Here is an 18,920-nt window from a genome sequence, read left to right on the forward strand (position 1 = left end):
CCTTCTTTGGCCATGCCAGTCCATGTTTCCCAGAAGTGAAGTAGCGTGCTACCTCCAACCGTCTAGTGTCAAATACCTCATGGTTTCAATTATTGTGCCGCATCGTGTGATTTCCTTGAAAGCTAAGTCTTGTTCAGGTTGATCTCTTGCGCCTGGAGAGCCGGAATAAACCACTAAGTCAATCATTGCCACTGCATTGTATGCGAGACCGAGCACTTCAAGGGCCAATTCCGAGATCGTGGCAGCCGAATGAAACGGTCTTTAGATCGGAGCATCGTTGAAACCTGGTGACGGGGCATAGTCACCTCTGGGAAAATTTTCTTGGCAAACGATCCCCATCGACGGTACAGGTTGTTGGGGAATCATTATGGGTTCGTGCCCTGGGGATAGCTACAGGTTTCAGTGATATTGGATCCTGTGGACCTCCAGGCATGACTAGTGAGATGGATCTAGAGAGCACTGCGTGGTAGAGCCGGTGGGAGGTCTACATACACGACACAATCAACACCAATCATTCCCCGGCCCCGGTGGGTTTTGACAAGGTCGTGATGATCCCGGGGCGGCAGGGCGGGTCTGGCGGACGGAGATGAACAACTCCCCGTCCGGACCGTAGGGTCGTTAAGTGTCCGTTTGCGGCAATAAGATTCAACTCGCGACCTCTTGGTCGAATCACGGAGTATCACATGGAGAGTCTGCCGTCTTCTGATACAACAACTTTGATCTTCCGATACCATCAAGACCAAGTCTTACGCTAAGCCTTACGCGCTTAACCATGACCTTCAAGATCGTCATTGTCGGCGGTAGCGTCGCTGGCTTGGCGCTCGCCAACATGCTCGAGAAGTTCAACATTGACTATGTTGTTCTCGAAGCCTATCCTGAGATTGCCCCCCAGGTTGGAGCCAGTATTGGACTATTGCCCAATGGCTTGCGGATTCTCGATCAGCTCGGTTGTTACGAAGCGTACCGGGCTAAAGCTGAGGACCAAGTATACCAACACGCCTACCTCAGGCGAGAGAATGGTGAAATCTTCAGCTACCAACATGATTTGATGGACATGTGGGAGAAAATGTAAGTGGCTTGTGGAGTTTTGCGAATCACAACTGACAATAGAACAGGTTAGGATATCCAATGATCTTCATCGACAGGCAGATGCTTATTCAAGTTCTGTATGAGAACTTGAAACACAAGGATAGAGTGCTCACTTCTCAACGAGTTGTATCCGTGGAATTTACCGAATCTGGTGCTCTTGTCACCACCAAAGACAACAAGGTCTTCAGCGGGGACATTGTCGTCGGAGCTGATGGAATTCACAGCACGGTAAGGAAGGAGATGTGGCGACAAGCGCCGACCGGATACTTCCCCCTGGATGAGGAATCCAAGGTCCCCGCCTCCACTTTGTGTGTCTTTGGCATCTCTCACAGGCCCAAGGCATACCCCGGAGCCAGTCAGCACAACACGATGTCGCCTGGTCATAGCTACTTTGTAATGGCTGCGCCGGGAGACCGCGTGTACTGGTTTTTGTTCATGGAGTTGAAGACCCTCTATGGTAGAGATATCCCGAGGTATGTTACCACTTGCAAGTCTAGAAGACTGGAATTGATCTCCTTCCACAGGTATACCAAGGCCGACGAGGAGCGTATTATCAAGCAGCACTGGGACGACCAGATTCTGGAAAACATGACACTTGGTGACCTTTACGAGAAACGTATTGCTACGACGTTGGCGCCGCTTCAAACCTATGTCTTTGAGAAGTGGCACTACAAGAGGGCCATCACCATCGGAGATTCTGCACACAAGGTCGGTACCCAACGCGTGAATGCTACTGAGGGAAAGTGCGTCAACAGGACAATTGCTGATTGACGTTATCGAATAGGTCGATCCCGTGACGGGTCAAGGCGGTAATGGAGCAATCGAATCAGCTGCACATCTGGTCAACGCCTTGTTGCGTAATCTTGACCAGACCCCCGGTGGTCTTAGTGAGAAGCAGTTGGAGAGCATCTTTGCTGAGGTGCAAGAAAAGCGCTTTGTAAGTGACAAGTCATACTCAATGAAGACTTGAGGTCTCGCGGCGAACTCGGAGGCTGATCTTGGCCGTTCATTTGGATAGGAACGTGCTCAACACATTGTCAAGCAAGGCTACTGGCTCCAGGACGCCTTCACGCTACGAACCAGAATGGGTAAGATGATTGCGCGTTACTTAATGCCTTTGCTGGGCTCCTTCGGAGTCGTCTACCGAGGCGTCGAGTTCTGCGCCCCCGCAACGAAGCTGGAGAGACTAGAAGTGCCTCATCGTCCTAGAGCGGTGTTGTTCGAGGATGAGTTGCCAGCGAAGCCACTCAAGGGCTTGGGCAGTCTGAACAAGCTCTTCTCTGTCGCATTCATGTGTATACTCTGTGCCGTCGCGGCAGGGGTGTTGCGTCTGCCTAGGAGCCTGGAGACGCTGGTCGACGTCCTGTGCTCTTCCAACCATGGAGATGCGTCGATGCTGCCGGCTATCGAGTTCATGACCAACACTGCGGCGCTCATTGCTCTCGCCTTGGCTGACTTGAACCGCGTGGGAAACCAGCTGACATCTGTGACCTTGTAAGTTGATCCCCAGCTATCACAGCCGATGTATTCGGGCAGACTCCCCCAAGAGCAGACTAACGCGGAGGCACTGCACCCCAGAATCGTAATCTTTACCATCTTCAACAACACGCTCGGCCCAGGTGGTTTTGCCCCAATTTCTTGTGTCTTTGCTCATTGGTCTTGCAACACCATTGTCGGCAGACACGTTCCCCTCGAGAACGCCAAGAGGGTGTTGCCCATCACGGCCGCGGGATATCTCCTACCCGCAGCCGTCGCGCTGTATCGCCAGGACGCAAACTCAATCAACGTCTGGCGCAATGCGCCAATACTGTGCTTCTTGTTGGCTAGGAGTCTCTCTGTGTTTGGACTACAATCTGGATCTCAGCAACCTGAGAACGAAGAGACCAAGTTACAGAGCACGAGAGAAAAGTACCAAAACATGTTCGCCAAGGCAGATCTCCCGGTTCTTGGCCTTGTCTACTACACGACTCTGGCAATCTCCGCAGTCATTCATCTCACCAATGTTGCTCTCTTCGGTTTGAAGTACAGCTTGTTTGGTGGTGAGAACGCGGCCTTGATGGCTCTGGGTCTGTCGAAGCTGGATATTCTGATCTTCACGTTCTGTTCGCTGCTGCTTGCCCTCGGCACGGCGCCGTGGAGTTTGCGACTTTGCGGATACATCAACACGAAGAAAGCCTTGACTCAGGCCGCAGCAGTGATTCTGGGATCGGCCGTTGTTGGTCCCGCGGCAACGCTCGCAGGTATTACTGCGTATCGAGAGGGTATTGTCGCAGGTCTGAGCCAGTAGAGACATGTTGGTTGAGGGCAGAGTCAAACATGGCTCCTAACAAAACTTTCCTGGTGGATGCAAACTACCATACCGAGACCCAATCAAGGGCCTTGGGTGCTTGCCTCGAAGCAGCCCTTGTAAATTAGATAGATTCGTTCATGTGTCATTTTTCCATAACACAACTAGACTCCGTAGTAAATATCTAGCTCTTCTCCTTTCCATCTCAGCTAATTAGTGTAATTCACGGACGATTTTCATCCCAAGCGTGTGTTGAGCCATTTACATCAAAATACCTTATGCAGGATGTATGTCATCATTAGCTTTCACGCCACAACCAACCAAGGTTTTCCCCGGGTGCTACGTCCCACCCAAGTTTCCCCAACCCCCAGAATGTTTTTCTCTCTTGCTTTGTTTGATGCCAAAAGCGAGCTACCCCTCATCTCCGAAGTTTTTAGGTTGCAATCGGATCATGTTCGCTGCTAGAACAGCCGGGTTGGAAAAGTCGTTTTTGTCGTGCAGGACGTTACACCCACTCTCTCTGACGGTGCAATTAAGCGGCGGAAAACAGGCGGAAAACTCGTGGGGAACTACCCCGCATGTTGATCACTTCCCTGTTGGCTTATGGTTATTGGACTAGCGGTGGATTTTCTCCTCGCTGATCTCTGGGGAACGGCCGATAATTCTGACGAAGCTAAGGTTCGTGGCCTGCTGGGTGAGCCGGCGCATCGCGAAGATGACCGGCGAACCCGGAGAGGCTGCATATGCAAGGTGAAAGGAAGATTGTATAAATATCGGGTGCTCTCACCGCGAAACTCTTCATCGCCGTAGAAGGCTTGATAACCATCCTGCTCCGGCATCAAGCTCCTCACAACTCCCTTCGTCCTTGGTCCTCATCCTCATACGGAACGATGGGCTTCTCGTTGAGACGTCTAGCCGTTACCGCCTCCGCGTCAGTCTTCACTGGTCGCGTGTTGGCACAAAATGGCTCAGCCGCAGGTATGAAAGATGCCATGCTAGGATTCACCATGCGCGAGACTGACATTACAAAGGCATTGTCGTTGATGGCAAGTCTTTTGCCCTCAATGGCGACCATTCCTCATACCGCTTTCATGTGGATGAGCTGACTGGTGACCTATTGTCTGACCACTTTGGAGGGTCGGCTACGGAGAGCATGGAAATGCTCGCCCCGGAAATCAATGGCTGGGTTGACATGATCGGCCGGGTTAGACGAGAGTACCCCGACCTTGGACGTGGAGACTTTCGTGTCCCCGCAGTACAAATTCACCAGTCTGAGGGATACACGGTCAGCGATCTCCAATATCGATCCTACAGAGTCACGGCAGGAAAGCCTGGCTTGCCGGGTCTTCCGGCGACATTTGGAACCGACGATGAGGTCTCTACTCTGGTTGTTTCTCTGTACGACAACTACAGCTCCATTGCCGTCGATCTTTCGTACTCAATCTTCCCCAAGTATGATGCCATTGTCCGAAGCGTCAACATCACCAACGAGGGGGAGGGCAACATCACCATCGCCAAGGCCGCAAGTCTCAGCGTTGACTTGCCATTCGAGGACCTTGAGATGATCGAATTGAGAGGCGACTGGGCTCGCGAAGCCATGAGAGTTCGGAGGAAGGTTGGCTACGGCACGCAGGGGTGAGTGAAGAACGGCCGCTACTGTGCCCGTGAAGGACCATCGACTGACCTGAATCCCCCATAGCTTCGGAAGCACAACTGGGTACTCATCCCATCTTCACAACCCATTCTTGGCGCTCGTCTCTCCAGACACTACCGAGTCCCAAGGCGAGGCATGGGGATTCTCTCTTGTCTACACAGGCTCGTTCTCCGTTGACGTGGAGAAAGGATCCCAAGGGTTTACCCGTGCCATGCTCGGTTTCAATCCTTACCAGCTCTCGTGGCCTCTTGGCCCGGGAGAGACCCTCACTACTCCTGAGGTTGTCGCTGTATACTCGGATGCTGGTGTCGGTGGCGTATCCCGGAAGTTCCACCGGCTCTACCGCAACCACCTCATGAGAGGCCAATTCGTCGACCAGACTCGTCCAGCATTGCTCAACAGCTGGGAGGGTCTCTACTTTGACTACAATGAGAGCACCGTTTACGATCTGGCACAAGAAGCGGCGCAACTCGGTGTTAAGCTCTTTGTTCTGGACGATGGATGGTTTGGTCAAGAGTACCCCCGACTGAACGACACAGCCGGTTTAGGAGACTGGGAAGTCAACGCGCAGCGTTTCCCCGATGGCCTCCCAGCTCTCGTCAATAAGGTCACCAACCTCGAGGTCACGAACACGACAGATAAGCTTCAGTTCGGCCTCTGGTTTGAGCCAGAGATGGTAAACCCCAACTCTACTCTTTACCATGAGCACCCTGACTGGGCTCTCCATGCCGGCAACTACCCTCGAACAATCAGGAGGAACCAGCTTGTGCTTAACGTGGCGCTCCCAGAGGTGCAGGAGTTCATCATTGACTCCGTCTCCAAAATCCTCTCCAGCGCCCCCATCTCTTACGTCAAGTGGGACAACAACAGAGGCTTCCACGAGACCCCCGTCCCAGGCATCGGCCACTCATACATGTTGGGCATCTACCACGTCTTTGAGGTCCTCACCTCGCGATTCCCAGATGTGCTCTGGGAAGGCTGCGCATCCGGAGGCGGTCGCTTCGACCCTGGCGTCCTTCACTACTTCCCTCAAATCTGGACATCTGACAACACCGACGCCCTGGACCGCATCTCCATTCAGTTTGGAACTTCCCTGGCGTACCCCCTCTCTGCCATGGGTGCCCACGTCTCCGCGGTGCCCAACCATCTCACTGGCCGCACGATTCCAATCAAGTTCCGTGCTCATGTCGCCATGATGGGCGGATCCTTTGGCCTCGAGCTGAACCCAGCCGTGATCTCCGCTGAGGATAAGGTGCAGATCCCCGAGCTATTGGCCTTGGGCGAGATGGTCAACCCCATTGTAATTGGAGGTGATCTGTGGCGTCTCAGTCTGCCAGAGGAGTCCAACTGGCCGGCTGCCATGGTCATCTCGGAGGACGGGTCGCAAGGCGTGCTGTTCTACTTCCAGGTGCGCGCGCTATACAACCACGCCCTACCGCGGCTTAAACTTCAAGGACTGGACCCGACGGCCAAGTACTCTCTGGATAACAACGGCACTTATTCTGGTGCTACGCTGATGAGTACGGGTGTGCAGTACGCCTTTGATGGTGACTACGACAGCCGTGTTGTGCTGATTTCGAAGGTATGATGGAAGTGCCGGATGAACTATTGGACAGCAGTCTTGCGAAGATGACTAGAGTGACTTTCGAGCAAAAACCTGAGTGATAGCTAGAATTAATCTTAATCACTTGACTCATCCCTCGGGAACCACGGGCTAATCCTGGGCCCCTCTCCAAGACTTGAGATGGCAACACGTTGCTCATGACTTACCTAGAGCACGCATCGAATAACCCGCAGACACAACCAATCACTGATGTTAGCCGTGCTACGTATCGATGTTGCTGAAGGAGCACGTGGAATGTTTCTTGCATTCTCTACATATGCCTAGAGTATATGCGTAAGAGATTCAAGGCAGGCCATTCTCATCTAAACCACGGCTTGAAGTTAATCAGTCACATCATACCTGGCCTGAAATCGAGAGATAACACCGGCAATACTCGCTGCAACAAGGCGTTAGATCCTGTAATCGAATGCTCTGTTGACACACTCTCACAACTCTACTATCAAGCAGGATCATTAAGAGGTCCATTTAGCCAGGAAAGGCAGACCGACGGACTGCGTCCCTTGGGACAGCTCTCCGACTCTTTCGGGTCACTGATTGAAGCTCGGAATCATCTAGATCAACTTTTGGTCAGGGCTCAGCGGCTACGACGATGTTGCCTAGCGAGTGCGACAAGTCCCGACGTGTCTCAAGCATTTGAGATGCTTGTCATTCAGTCATGTCTGAGTTGAGAATGGCGAGTACTACGAGCCCGTGGGCGTCGGTGGCAATGGCAGTGCTTTCGCGAAGGAAAATAACCTCGTACTTAAGCTGTGGGACTAGACTCGAAAGGAGATTGAAAATGTGCATATTGCACAGTGAGATATGGTCAGATACCTTACGCTGGAGCATCGCTTGAGGTGCCGCACAACTAGTAAATCCTCATTCATCCGTGGAGTATTCCATTGAAATCTTGGCCATCGAATGATCTAATAGGTACTGAAACTAAGATAGAAAACTCCTCAAAAGAAAGACTTCTCTCCTTCGCTCAGTTGACTTGCATCCACGTCAGTCCTGAGCAGCGTCTCCTCAGCCAACACAGGTGTACTTCCTTCACCAAATAATCTCCACTGCGCGGGGGCCGGGATGCCAAAGTAAACAGCCGAAAGAATACTCCAGGCCCTCAATGGCTTTCCGCTGGTGAAGATGCGTCCAAACAGCTTTCCAAAAGTCGGTGCCGCGCCTAACGGTGCCAGCAAACCATCCATATACTTCACAAACTCCACATTTAGAGCGTGCCTGTCTGAGTCGATCATGTGCTTCTTCCGCCAACCCCTCATCGTGCGGATCTCCCGCATCATCTCCTCCTCACCGGGCAACTCTACGCTTCCCTTGATGACGGCGGCAATATACCGTGCCTGCGCCTCGGAGACGGGCGTCACGGGTCCGGCTTGCTCGGTCTGGCCCATGACATAGAGGTCTTTCCAAGTGGGCGGTACGATGGACTTATACAAGTCAACGTGCGGGGCTGGCGCCTCTTTGCTGGCCAGCGCGCCTGGTGGGAGATATGGCTGGTCGACGATGTGGTATCCGGTGGCAAGAATGACTACGTCGGCGTCGAGGGAATCGCCATTCTCCAGGATAACACCAGTCTCGGTGAAGGAGGCGATTGTGGTGCGACGAAGGGAGAAAATACCGGTCTGTAGCTTTTCAACGAAGTCGCTTCGGATGGTGGCGTTCTGTGCCATGAGGCCGTGATCTGGCTGAAGCTCCGGTGGCATCTTGCCTTGGGCATGGTTGAGTATCTTCTCAAAGAGCCACTCCTGGACGCTTGCGGGAAGCCAGATCTGGCTGCTACGGCCTGTGAGACTGGGTTAGCAGAGGATCCAATCAAGGGTTTGGCATGCAACGGGAAAGACGTACTGTCCCACGCCTCTGTGGGTTTACCCAGGACGAATCGAGGCAGAACCCAAGCGCCTCGACGGTTGACAATTGTGAGCTCTTTTGCCAGCGGGCCAACTTCACACGCAACGTCGATGGCCGAGGACCCAAGACCGACGAGGATGACCTTCTTGCCCTCGTAGGCGCTAGGCTTGCGATAGGAACGACTATGTAGCACTTCACCCTTAAAGGACTCTCTTCCCTTGTATTCGGGGACGAAGGGCTTGCTGATAATGCCAGTTCCGCAAATCAGAGCATCAAATGCGAGTACTTCTTCCCCGTTGCCATCCTTCTCGCTTCCCCTACGGAACCTCACCTCCCAGCCGCCCTCCTTGCGAGGCTCGCATCCCACGACTGTCGTCTCGTAACGGATGTGCTTCTCAAGGGCAAAATGCGCAGCGTACTCATTCAAGTACCGCAGATGGAGCTTGTGGGAGTAGTAGATCGGGTACCGCGCCGGATCAATCGGGAAATCACTGTAGCCCGTGGTCAACCGGCAGGAGTTGAGCATGACACCGGGGTACATGCCGGAGCTCGTCTCTGCACTCGGATCGGGGTTGTAAAGCCAGAGCCCGCCGAGCGCGGGCGCGCGCTCGAAGCACAGCACCTCCAGGCCCGCCGCAAGGCATTCTTTGATGGCGACAAGACCGCTAGGTCCTGGGCGTCGTTAGCGTCCTTGTCATATTCATGAAGGGGCTACTTCGGAGTTTCTCTTACCTGCGCCGACGACGGCGACGCGCTTGCTCTGAGATTCCATCCTTGGTGGGGGTTTGGCACGAACACGCGAAGATCGCCGGAGAAGCAACGTGGATCGAGATGATAACTTCAAATGCCTGGGGCAACGGATGTATTCAACTTATCTGGTTTCGCGTTCGCAGGAAGTACTTGTGCTGGAATTCCCCCCTGATTGCACTACTCCTTTGTATTCTCGTTAAGTGCTGACGGGCGTCAAGCTAGCGTATACCACCGCAGCCATCCCTGTCTGTGTAAGCACGAATACTGGTGCCTGCCAATCCCTAGAGTGGTGGTCAGCAATGTGATTGAGGATTGAAGGATTGCCAGCAGAATATTAGTGGAGAGATAAAATCTAGTTGTGGGCTGTCAAACCAATCTCCTGGGTCAGCAGTTGTATGCACGTTGACTTTCACTTCCGGAATGGTTTTACAGCCACCACTCCCAACCGCTAGAGCGGTCCACGCCCGTCAAAGGCATGAAGCTTCTGGTGCGTATTCAAGCTCCAGACCGACTGGGACTGGCATTCTGACTATACCTAAGTGTGCCAGGATTGTGTCAAAGTTTCAGTTAACATGTAGAAAAATGGAGGAGTTTGCGTGACAAGTGACGATGTCGCTTCCAACATCTTTAAGGTCTATGAATCTATCGTAATCACTGCAGCTGCAGCTTCTATTTGGTAACGACAGCTAGTTCCCAGCTTCCTTTCGCCCAGCCCTTACTGGCCAGCAAGGAACCCGTTGATGTTGGCGGTGATATCAACCAACGGCCACTCAGTTCGGTTGCCGGCCAGCGTTCCCGCGACCTTGGCGTCACCAAAGTACTCCGTTACAGAGTAGACGCTGCCACCGATCTGCACAGTCGTCACTGTCGAGCCTCCATCAGCCAGGTACGCGTTGGGCACGGTTCCTATGACAGCAGCGGACTCCCACTTAGCATCGGCCGAGTGCAGTACCACCGTTCCCTTTTCGTTATCGGAGACGAGGATGACGGTTCCGTTGTAGCGGGAGGGGATCGAAACGCCGTCGAGCGCTGCGCCGATGGTGTCCGCCGAAGTAAGAGGGACCCGGACCGGCGTCGAGCCCGTGGCATTGGCGGTGTCGAACCGGTAGAGCTGACCGTCCGAGCTATCGGCGACGAGGAGCGCCTTCCCGTCGGGGGAGGACACGAGCCCGGAGAGTCCGTGGATGGAATGATTGGCGGGCGTCTTGAGGTACCACGCAACGGCCTTGGAGCCGTCGGGGCTGATGCGGATGATGCTGCTGGGGAACGTGCCGAGGGCGTACGTGGTGCCGTCGGGGCCGTGAGCAGTGTCTTGGAAGCCGCCGTACACGCCGCCGGTGACCTCGGTCAGGTTGCGCTGCCACAGCACCTCCTTCTTGGTGAGATCGTACTTGACGAGGATGTTGTCGCCCGTGATGTTCTGGCCGCCAGTGTCGAAGGCGGAGCCGGCATCGATGATGATAGAGAGGCGGTCGAGGGGATCGACGCGGACGCCGCTGGAGTGAAGTTCGGGGTTGAAGCTCAGGCCTGGGATCTCGATGGTTTGGATTTCGGACGTGGTAGGGTTCCAGGCAGCGACACTGGCATTGTAGAGGACACTAACAGGGTTAGCTTATAGCACTTTTCCGTCGCGGTGAGCGTCTCTCGGTATGGACTGAGGGAACCTTACCTGAAGTAGGCCACACAGCGCTTGGTGTCGAAGTCTGCGTTCTCGGGGTACAGCTGGAACGAGTTGACGGTCTGATTCCCGGTCACCTGAGCGCAAGCCGTGGTAGCATTATGATACTTTGTCGGGCAAGCTTGGATGGCCGGCAAAGCCAGCAAAGGCAGAACGAGGGTGAGAAGTCGGGACATGGTAATGAGGGTTTTGTAGTATTGTCAACGAAAGTCAGTTGTTGGAGATGGTATCTAGAGCTCTTCCTGTCTAACCCGGGACATTGTGAAGCTTATATCCTCACCTCTCCGTCTACCAATCTACTCTTCAACACTTACAAATGCAGAGGACTTTACGGATACAAAAACCGCAGCACGTCAGCGCATGTCATCTCATTTCTTCGCGATGCTACGGCTGGGACCGAAGAGGCCCCGCATCCATGGTATGCCCCGGCACGGCAGTGCGAGTTGACTCGTGCGCGCGCGCGGTCCGAATGGAGACAAGCAGAATGCTTTTTCAGCCCTACGGATCCAAAGAGCATCCGACGGGAGCTAACTTCTGTTAAGCTCTTCATCATCTTCATGCCCAGCAACCTCTACAGATTTAACATAGATCTACACTGCGGATACTACGTGACATGCCAATTTCCCTGCCAGCCTTTGAATCAGTCCCGCTTTAGGATTTCTCAGGTTTGAGAGACTCAAGCCATTTCATAGCAACTTTGTTTACAGAATATAGGGACGATCATAACTGTAGACGCAGCCCGGGCCCCAGTACACCCAGGCATCTAAGACCTCTGATAGCTCTTGTCTGCAGAATACCGTATTGAGCAACCTTGCATTTGTAAAGTCCTTACTAGCCACTTTGAGAGAAAATATCCCGACCTTGGCGACCCACAACGAGCAGCATGTGGTTAGTCAAGGCAGAAAAGGAGTACAACACCCTTCTTAACCTTCTGTTGGTAGGTTTCATACATGGCGAAGCAAGCTTGGATGACGTGATCTGTGCTCAACTCAAGTTCCATGGTAACGCATCACCTCCGGAAAAATTATTGTCTATTTTACATGGCTGTACAACTCGTATTGACTTTCAAGTAGGTAATGCCAACGTCGGCTCCGATCACCGACTACGGAAATCGGTTTCCGAGGGCTGCGGAAAGCGCGCGGCGTGCTGAGCCAGCAAGCGTGCGTCGTGTACGAAGAACTATGCTCGCAATACCACCTACCATAGCTCTTTAACTCGAGAGAAGCTTCCAGAGCCCTGTTACGTTAGTCGACAGGCATTAGACATATCTTTCTCCGAAGTAAAATACTCTCTGCCGCCGGATTCCGGCGAGATTGACCCCACTCTCGGCATGTTGCCCGGTTCACGGATCCACTCGGACCGGGCAGCTCGGTAGAAGGGGTCTGCCGGAGCGGGATGCAGTAGCCTGCAACCTACATTAGTACCTGAATGCCTTGTACGACACGAAATGATGGGACGTAGGCGGGGTTGATCGCAAACACCACACTGTTATAGCATCACCATACAAGCTCCCAAGGGGATCGAAGATGTGCCCGTTGCTACTAGTAGATGAGCCACCAACATCTATCGGCAGATTAGTATAGTTCGGCCAGGCCATCTCTTTTACCAACTCAAGCTGCCAATCAACAATAAAAAACGTTGAAAAGGCAACATCAATTCTTCGCGAGGTAACGAAACAAGCCTAATCTAATCGGAGACTACTACATCTCCAAACTACCTAGATAGCCGGCTGGCCTCATCAACATTGAACCACCCTCTGCCGAGGTCACCTCAGCAGCAGCGATAGTCGCGAGCGTCAACCAGATAAGGTATCACATGATACCGCGTCTTGTACACAACACCACATGGAGCTAAGGTGAATCCCCGTTGCCAATGTAAACACCTCGCAAGAAAGCAAAACGGTCTACGGTCGCTCCAACGCCAAGTGGCAGAGGCTATCTCCTGGCCAGTGGCCAGACACAGCCAAAGACAGCCGCCGGCTCGGCACCAAGCACCTGTGAGGCTCTAACTCTCGAATACGAACGCCAACGAACGGCTCTGCGCCAATAAGCGCTGCCGTTGTTTTATCCCCGGCGACATCGCACAAAAGACGTCCCCCCTAATCCCCTAGATGTACATGTACCCGATCTGGAGGCGCATTTTTGTCTCTTGTACCGGAAGAGAGCAATACGTGATTCGAAGCACGCGAACGATAGCCAAGTGGAGGCTGTGCAGACTGCAGAGTGCATAGCATCTCATGCACCTCCATCTCACAGAACTCAACCTGTCACTCGTCCATCCTGACTGTCTTAGACAGCCACCCCCACACTTTCTTTTCTCTCCCGTTTGCCCCTGATTCCTCGTTCGCACGGCGATGTCTCTTATCAGCCCAGAAGCCCCCCAAAAAGCGCCATGGCTGCCAGCCCGGTGAACCATTCGACCACCCAAAGAAGAAAATTAGACAAAAGGGTCCGTTGCAAGTGCCCCTAACGTCGAAACCTGTGGTGCTGTCATGTTGAGCCCAATTTGAACCATCGTCTAAACGAGAGACATGTCAGATCCGCTAAGTGTAAAGCCGAGACATGCTAATGTCCCCGGACACGGCGCAACGGAGTTCATCACCGAGCGAAGAATAGGAGACATGAACCCTAGAAGCAGAAGGAAGAAGCGGCAAAGAGGCGAAATCTCTTTTTTGCCCGCAATGAGTGAGATTGGCACTCCTCAAAGGCGCATTGCATGCACTCTGCATAATATGTACGGAGTACATGAACGCACGTACGAGTTAGAGCATATCTTAACACGCTGATCGACCTACAGCTGCTGTGCGACGAGGCCTGCCGTGTAGCCTTGTTCGCCCCCTCGCTCTACCTTATTCAAGCGCTCGGAAAGGCGGCATGTTTTTGGTGAGAGGAAGATGTACTAGGGTGGTACTGCCGCGGTGACACGGCGTCACGTCGAGCAGGACAAAACAAACGGTGAAGCAGAGCACTCTACCTGGATGACGCCGCGATACGTTAGCTGCGAGTTGGACCAAGACATAAGCATATGATGTCGTGACGGCTTTCGTGGATTTTTGATGCACAGACTCCAGTACAGGAAAGATTGATACGCAGCACTCAGGCCACGCTACACCATGTGGGCAAGCGTCTCTAATCATGAATCACGAGGCCAATTGTAAGAGGGGAAAACGGTGTAAATGTTCATTATCAATTCAATGATTACTGCATCTGTGGTGAATATATGACAGTCCGGAAGGATAAGAGATTTTGTCCAAAAATGCTCCGCGCAAGAAAAGAGTAGCAAAACAAGCCGTCCATGCAAATCAAATGCCGCCCCGCGCCATGAACCCCCCTTCTAGATTTCCCATTACACCATTACCGACCCCCAGGGAACTCGTTTTGTGGTATACTCTTATGACTAGACTTTTGTGACCATGTCCTTTAGTTGTAATTGACGTACTCCTGCGGTGTAACGGGCCAGGCATCGATGCCGTCCTGGATGATGACAGACATACCGCCCATCATGTGGTTCTGAATGTGGCAGTGGAGCAACCAGGGGCCCGGGTTGTCGACGAGGTACCGAACAGCCATCCACGTAGGCTGGCTGATGGCATTGGGCGTCGCAAAGGCGTCCCTGCGAGGAGGGTCGACCAGGTTCCAGAGGGTACCGTTGGCGGCGACGGCCTCCTCGATGGTGTTCCAGGTGAAGTTACCGGTACCGGAGCCGAGAAGGAACATCTTGTTGCCGTGCTTGTGAATCGGGTGAGGGGGCTGGGGCGGGGCCGTGGCCTGGAAGACCATGTCGACCCAGGTGCCGTTCTTGGTGGAGACGACGGTGGGGTCGTTCTCGGCGGCAAGGACGCCGAAGAGGACGGGGGAGTCATTCTCGTAGTCAGCGGGGAGGAGGAAGTTGTCGTTCAGGGCCCAGAAGTAGGAGCCGCCCTCGCTGCGCATCTCGAACTTGTGCAGGACGCTGGCGGTCTGGGGGATGGCGATGGGAGGGAATGGCTTGGCGAGAGCCTGGCGGAAGACACGGACATCCTTGGAAGTCGGCTTGCCGTTGTCGGCGACCCAGGGAGTAGAGGCAACAATGGTGGGCTCGGGCTGGCCCTTCTCACGCCACTGGAGGAGGGCGGTACCGCTAAGCATCTGGGTAGCAATGACCGAGGCAGCGCGGATGGTGAAGTCGCCCTGCTGCTTGTACTTGACGAGAACGGAGTATCGGTCACCGTTGGCGACGGGAATAGCCTCCACTTCCTGGGGAGTGACATAGGCACCGTCCATAGCGTACACCCACATGGAGTGGTTGTCGATGGAGAACATGGCGGTGTGGAGGCCGTAGGCACCAACGAGGTCAAAGGCAACCCACTTCTCAGTATCACAGTTGCTCTTCTCGACCTTGAACGTCTCGAGGCCACCATCACTAGGCTGGCAGCCATCAAAGACGCCGGCAGGAACCTTGCTCAGATCACCTTGGCCACGAGCAATGACAGCAGCGGGAATGCATCTAGATAATGTTAGGGTGACTGGTGTTTGTGGAAGGTTGCGCGGGGGTGTGACTTACGCCTTGTCAGTCATACGGGCACCAGCAACATTGGCCAGAACATCCTTGCGCTCTTGGGTCAGAAGAGCATCAATCTGCTCGGGGGTACGGCAGATGACGCTGCCCTTGCCGTTGAACAGGAAGGAGTCATAGCAGGAGAACTGGATATCGGCGGCCTTGGACAGGTCGTGAACCTCCTCAGAGATCATGTGGCGGTGGTCAGCGAGCAGGAGAGGAACGACCTTCTTCTCGGCCTGCTCCATGGCGTGAATAGCGGCGCTGTCCGAGGAGATCTGGCTGAAGGGCTTCTGGTGGGAGGCGGCGGGGTGGATGGTGATGGCTCCGTAAAGACCATCCTCGATGAGTCCCTCGTAGTGGGCGTGGTACCAGTAGGCACCATACTGAGTGGCCTTCCACTTGTACTCGAAGCTCTTGCCGGGCTGGATGGGCTTCTGGGTGAGGCCGGGAACACCATCGGACCAAGGGGTGTTCAACTGCTCAATACCTACAGCCATATTAGTCACCAGTCGAACGTTGAATTAAGATATCTGTCTAAGCTTACCATGGTAGTGAACGGTTGTGGCGTAGGGGAGGTTGTTGTTGACCTTGATGGTAACATCATCTCCCTCAGTGATCTCAATCCTCGGTCCAGTGAACTGCTTGTTCACCAGAATCATCTTCCTCTCGAATCCATCGGGCGAGGCGGTCTCCCAGGTGAGATCCAAAGTGAAGCTCTTCGCATCGGCGATGGCTCCCAGCGCCAACGCCAGGGTAGGAAGAATGTAGCGTAAAACCGACATTGTGGGCAGCTGTGTAAGAACTAAAGAAATTAGAACAAGTGAATGGATAGGATCTAAGGTTGAGATCCAGAAGGATAATGAGCTGGTGTCCTCTCAAAAAAATTCACTTGAACGGGCGGAGGGACGATCATGATATATACGGAATGGACACGGAGAGGCACTCACTCTCTCCATGCCTAGTTCGCCGCCGGGAGCACAAGCCAAGGGTGATCTGCCGTCTGCCGTGGCGCGGTCCTCTACACGGGGGTGTGAGGTATCGAAGGAGGTCGAGGTTCAAGGCGGAGGACAAGCACGAGCAGCAGCAGCATGTGCAGCGTGTGCAGTGTCTGCATTGCAGCAGCAGCAAGCAGCAGCAGTATCAGAGAGAACGCCAGCCGTTCCACGTTCGCAGATCCGGCTTGCAATCTCATGGCTCACAGACCAGACCTCAGACCCAATCAAGCCGAGTCATTTGTCGTTCTAGTCGCGGGAGGTGCGTAGCCCGGGTCAAAGCCATGAATATCCATCTGCAATGTTAGCCACGTTGTAATCCATCGTCGCCATCATGATGCAGCGCGGGTTGGCTCTAGTCGCTCCTCTCTTTGCTCCCACAATCTCTTTGGCTTCCTGGGCAAAAGCTAACGGTGTACTCAGCTGGCCGAAGGGTCCGTGTTTTCTTTACCTGCGCGCCGCGCGACGAGCTAGACCCTGAGAGTGGAGGAACGGCGAGGATCAAGCGGCTGAGGTGGATGATGTCAGCATATCGAGAATAACAAAAGACGAATGAAAAAAGAAACAACAAAAGTAAAAGCAGAAACTATTAGACGGGGGGCGCGGAAAAAAGGCATTGAGCTCTGCAAGAACCCAGCATAACAACATCCCGGCTGTCGATCTTCTCGATAAGCTGCCCCCAACACGCCAGTATTGGTTCCTGGTTTCCCATAACGGCCCGCGGAACTCGAATGCGTGCCGGGTAACAAAGGCGAACGGAGAGGGACCAGATGCCAAGCAGGGGTATGAACTTCTCCCCGTCCCCCGAGGCCTGGCGGCGTGAGAAAGGTCCCATTCTTCCACTGTGAATCTGTTGGTTTGGGTGGGTAGGCTTTCGAGGTTGGCGCAACGCCAATGCAGCCAGTCCGGCCGCCATGCCGGTTGCAATTTCAGATTCCACCCCCGGGATCACAATGGTCAGACAAGTGGCTTGAACTGGCTAGCTGTCGTTGAAATTGACCGGGCGCGCGGACCGTCTTAGTTCCTCTCCAACGAGGAAAAGCTGGCAGCACATCTCAGGCACCGTCGACGCCTTTGCCCATCAAAATAGTTCACGCCGAGAGAAGCTCAATGCGCCACACCATAACGCTCCTCCTGAACCTCAGGAACACCAGACTCTCTTAAGCTCCCTTCCAGCGCTTTCCCCAACGTCCATGCACAATGCACAACTCTGGCATCGGTGTTCCGCCTTCGCTATTTACGGCCACCCGTTTGATGGGGGAGAGGGTAGGCAAGCCTTGGAACTACCCCATTGCTTCTGACCTGGCGTAGCTAGGCCTTCAGAGTGCTGCCAAATCTAGCTCTCTGGCGTCTCTGCTACTTGCCGTTGATTCAGCCAGGGGGCGCCAGAGTGCTATTGGCAGCCACAAGGTGACTCGCCGGATAATCACCGTAAGTCAGGCTCACACACTTAGTGCTATGCAAATGAAGCAGGGGTTTCGAACCGTTGATAGGGCGCGGGGTGGTGGCGAGCTTGAGAAGAAGAAGCGTTCGTAGACGCGCCTCTGTGACACCAGAAACACACCACACATAGTCACGCCTTCAAATCAAGACAGCCAAGTCTTGACTGCAGGCGTCTTAGTCGCAACAGATGTTTTTTTTATTTGCTTCGTAGTTGTATGAGGCATGGCCTGATGTTTCAACAACCAGGAAACATCCGCTGGCCTCTCCAGATTACCGGATGCCTGGACCTGGACCGGGGATCTAGACGGGCGAACGCGTCGCCACGTGCCCAGACCTTTCCGAAGCAGCTTGTGCAGCTTCTCTCGTCTTTCGCCGTCGCAGTAGAGGAGATGCATAGCATGGAAGGACAATGCTGTGCCTTTTTACTGCGCTGAGAGTGTCCCGATGCATGATGCGGCCGCCTTGAGGGAAACTCCGGACGACCTGATCACGGCCTGCCCCTCTTGTCGGATATGCCTTCTTCGGCGAGGCACATGAACCTGGTAACACCGACAGAGTGGCTCTTTAGGACCAGCGGCCAGGGTTCATCTGAATGGAACAACCACATCGCTATCTCAGATGACGCGTTCTCTTCCGTACGCCATTGAAGAATGGCTACGGATGACTGCTTCCCTTAACATCTTTCAAATTCAACAGGCAAGAATATTGCCACGCGCACCTCGATTTGGCCATGAACATCGACTGTTGTCCTGATAATGCATTCAGTCAGTACTTCACCTCCGCCGCAAGAGCCTACTTCCAGGGTCCACGTCGGACGTCACGTTTGACAGGACCACGAAGCCGGCCGCTGAGTTCGGTCTGCGGACAGTAACCCTTCAAGCCCTTCCCCATCTTGTGGGTCTGCCGAGCAGAGATCCGTGTCCTGGTTTGTGTACTGGTTTGGACGATGGCCCTTACAGAACGGCCCCGAGTTGTTTAGCTACACCATTTTGAGGAAGGGGCTGACAAGCACGATTAGCATC

General features: G+C 53.8%; 6 protein-coding genes across 6 annotated transcripts; 3 read left to right on the forward strand and 3 right to left on the reverse strand.

The window, feature by feature from the left end:
- Positions 1–772: 772 nt before the first annotated feature.
- CABS01_14263 (FAD binding domain-containing protein) lies at positions 773–3,376 on the forward strand (the record flags this gene model as incomplete). Its single annotated transcript, XM_060547603.1, has 6 exons — positions 773–1,068; positions 1,116–1,562; positions 1,614–1,797; positions 1,874–2,026; positions 2,108–2,583; positions 2,668–3,376. The coding sequence occupies 6 exons, from the start codon at positions 773–775 to the stop codon at positions 3,374–3,376; spliced, it is 2,265 nt and encodes a 754-aa protein (XP_060393502.1).
- An 890-nt stretch (positions 3,377–4,266) lies between these two features.
- Positions 4,267–6,618, forward strand: CABS01_14264 (alpha-galactosidase 2; the record flags this gene model as incomplete). Its single annotated transcript, XM_060547604.1, has 3 exons — positions 4,267–4,354; positions 4,408–5,011; positions 5,076–6,618. 3 exons carry the CDS (start codon positions 4,267–4,269, stop codon positions 6,616–6,618), a joined length of 2,235 nt encoding a protein of 744 aa, XP_060393503.1.
- A 974-nt stretch (positions 6,619–7,592) lies between these two features.
- Positions 7,593–9,268, reverse strand: CABS01_14265 (uncharacterized protein; the record flags this gene model as incomplete). Its single annotated transcript, XM_060547605.1, has 3 exons — positions 7,593–8,431; positions 8,494–9,168; positions 9,229–9,268. The coding sequence occupies 3 exons, from the start codon at positions 9,266–9,268 to the stop codon at positions 7,593–7,595; spliced, it is 1,554 nt and encodes a 517-aa protein (XP_060393504.1).
- A 693-nt stretch (positions 9,269–9,961) lies between these two features.
- CABS01_14266 (uncharacterized protein) lies at positions 9,962–11,100 on the reverse strand (the record flags this gene model as incomplete). Its single annotated transcript, XM_060547606.1, has 2 exons — positions 9,962–10,844; positions 10,916–11,100. 2 exons carry the CDS (start codon positions 11,098–11,100, stop codon positions 9,962–9,964), a joined length of 1,068 nt encoding a protein of 355 aa, XP_060393505.1.
- A 3,243-nt stretch (positions 11,101–14,343) lies between these two features.
- Positions 14,344–16,245, reverse strand: CABS01_14267 (multicopper oxidase; the record flags this gene model as incomplete). Its single annotated transcript, XM_060547607.1, has 3 exons — positions 14,344–15,409; positions 15,467–15,950; positions 16,008–16,245. 3 exons carry the CDS (start codon positions 16,243–16,245, stop codon positions 14,344–14,346), a joined length of 1,788 nt encoding a protein of 595 aa, XP_060393506.1.
- Positions 16,246–17,919: 1,674 nt separating this feature from the next.
- CABS01_14268 (uncharacterized protein) lies at positions 17,920–18,332 on the forward strand (the record flags this gene model as incomplete). Its single annotated transcript, XM_060547608.1, has 2 exons — positions 17,920–17,983; positions 18,145–18,332. The coding sequence occupies 2 exons, from the start codon at positions 17,920–17,922 to the stop codon at positions 18,330–18,332; spliced, it is 252 nt and encodes an 83-aa protein (XP_060393507.1).
- Between the last annotated feature and the right edge of the window lie 588 nt (positions 18,333–18,920).

The sequence above is a fragment of the Colletotrichum abscissum genome, assembly GCF_030869225.1.
Source record: "Colletotrichum abscissum strain IMI 504890 chromosome Unknown Scaffold_52.1, whole genome shotgun sequence".
NCBI lineage: Eukaryota > Fungi > Ascomycota > Sordariomycetes > Glomerellales > Glomerellaceae > Colletotrichum > Colletotrichum abscissum.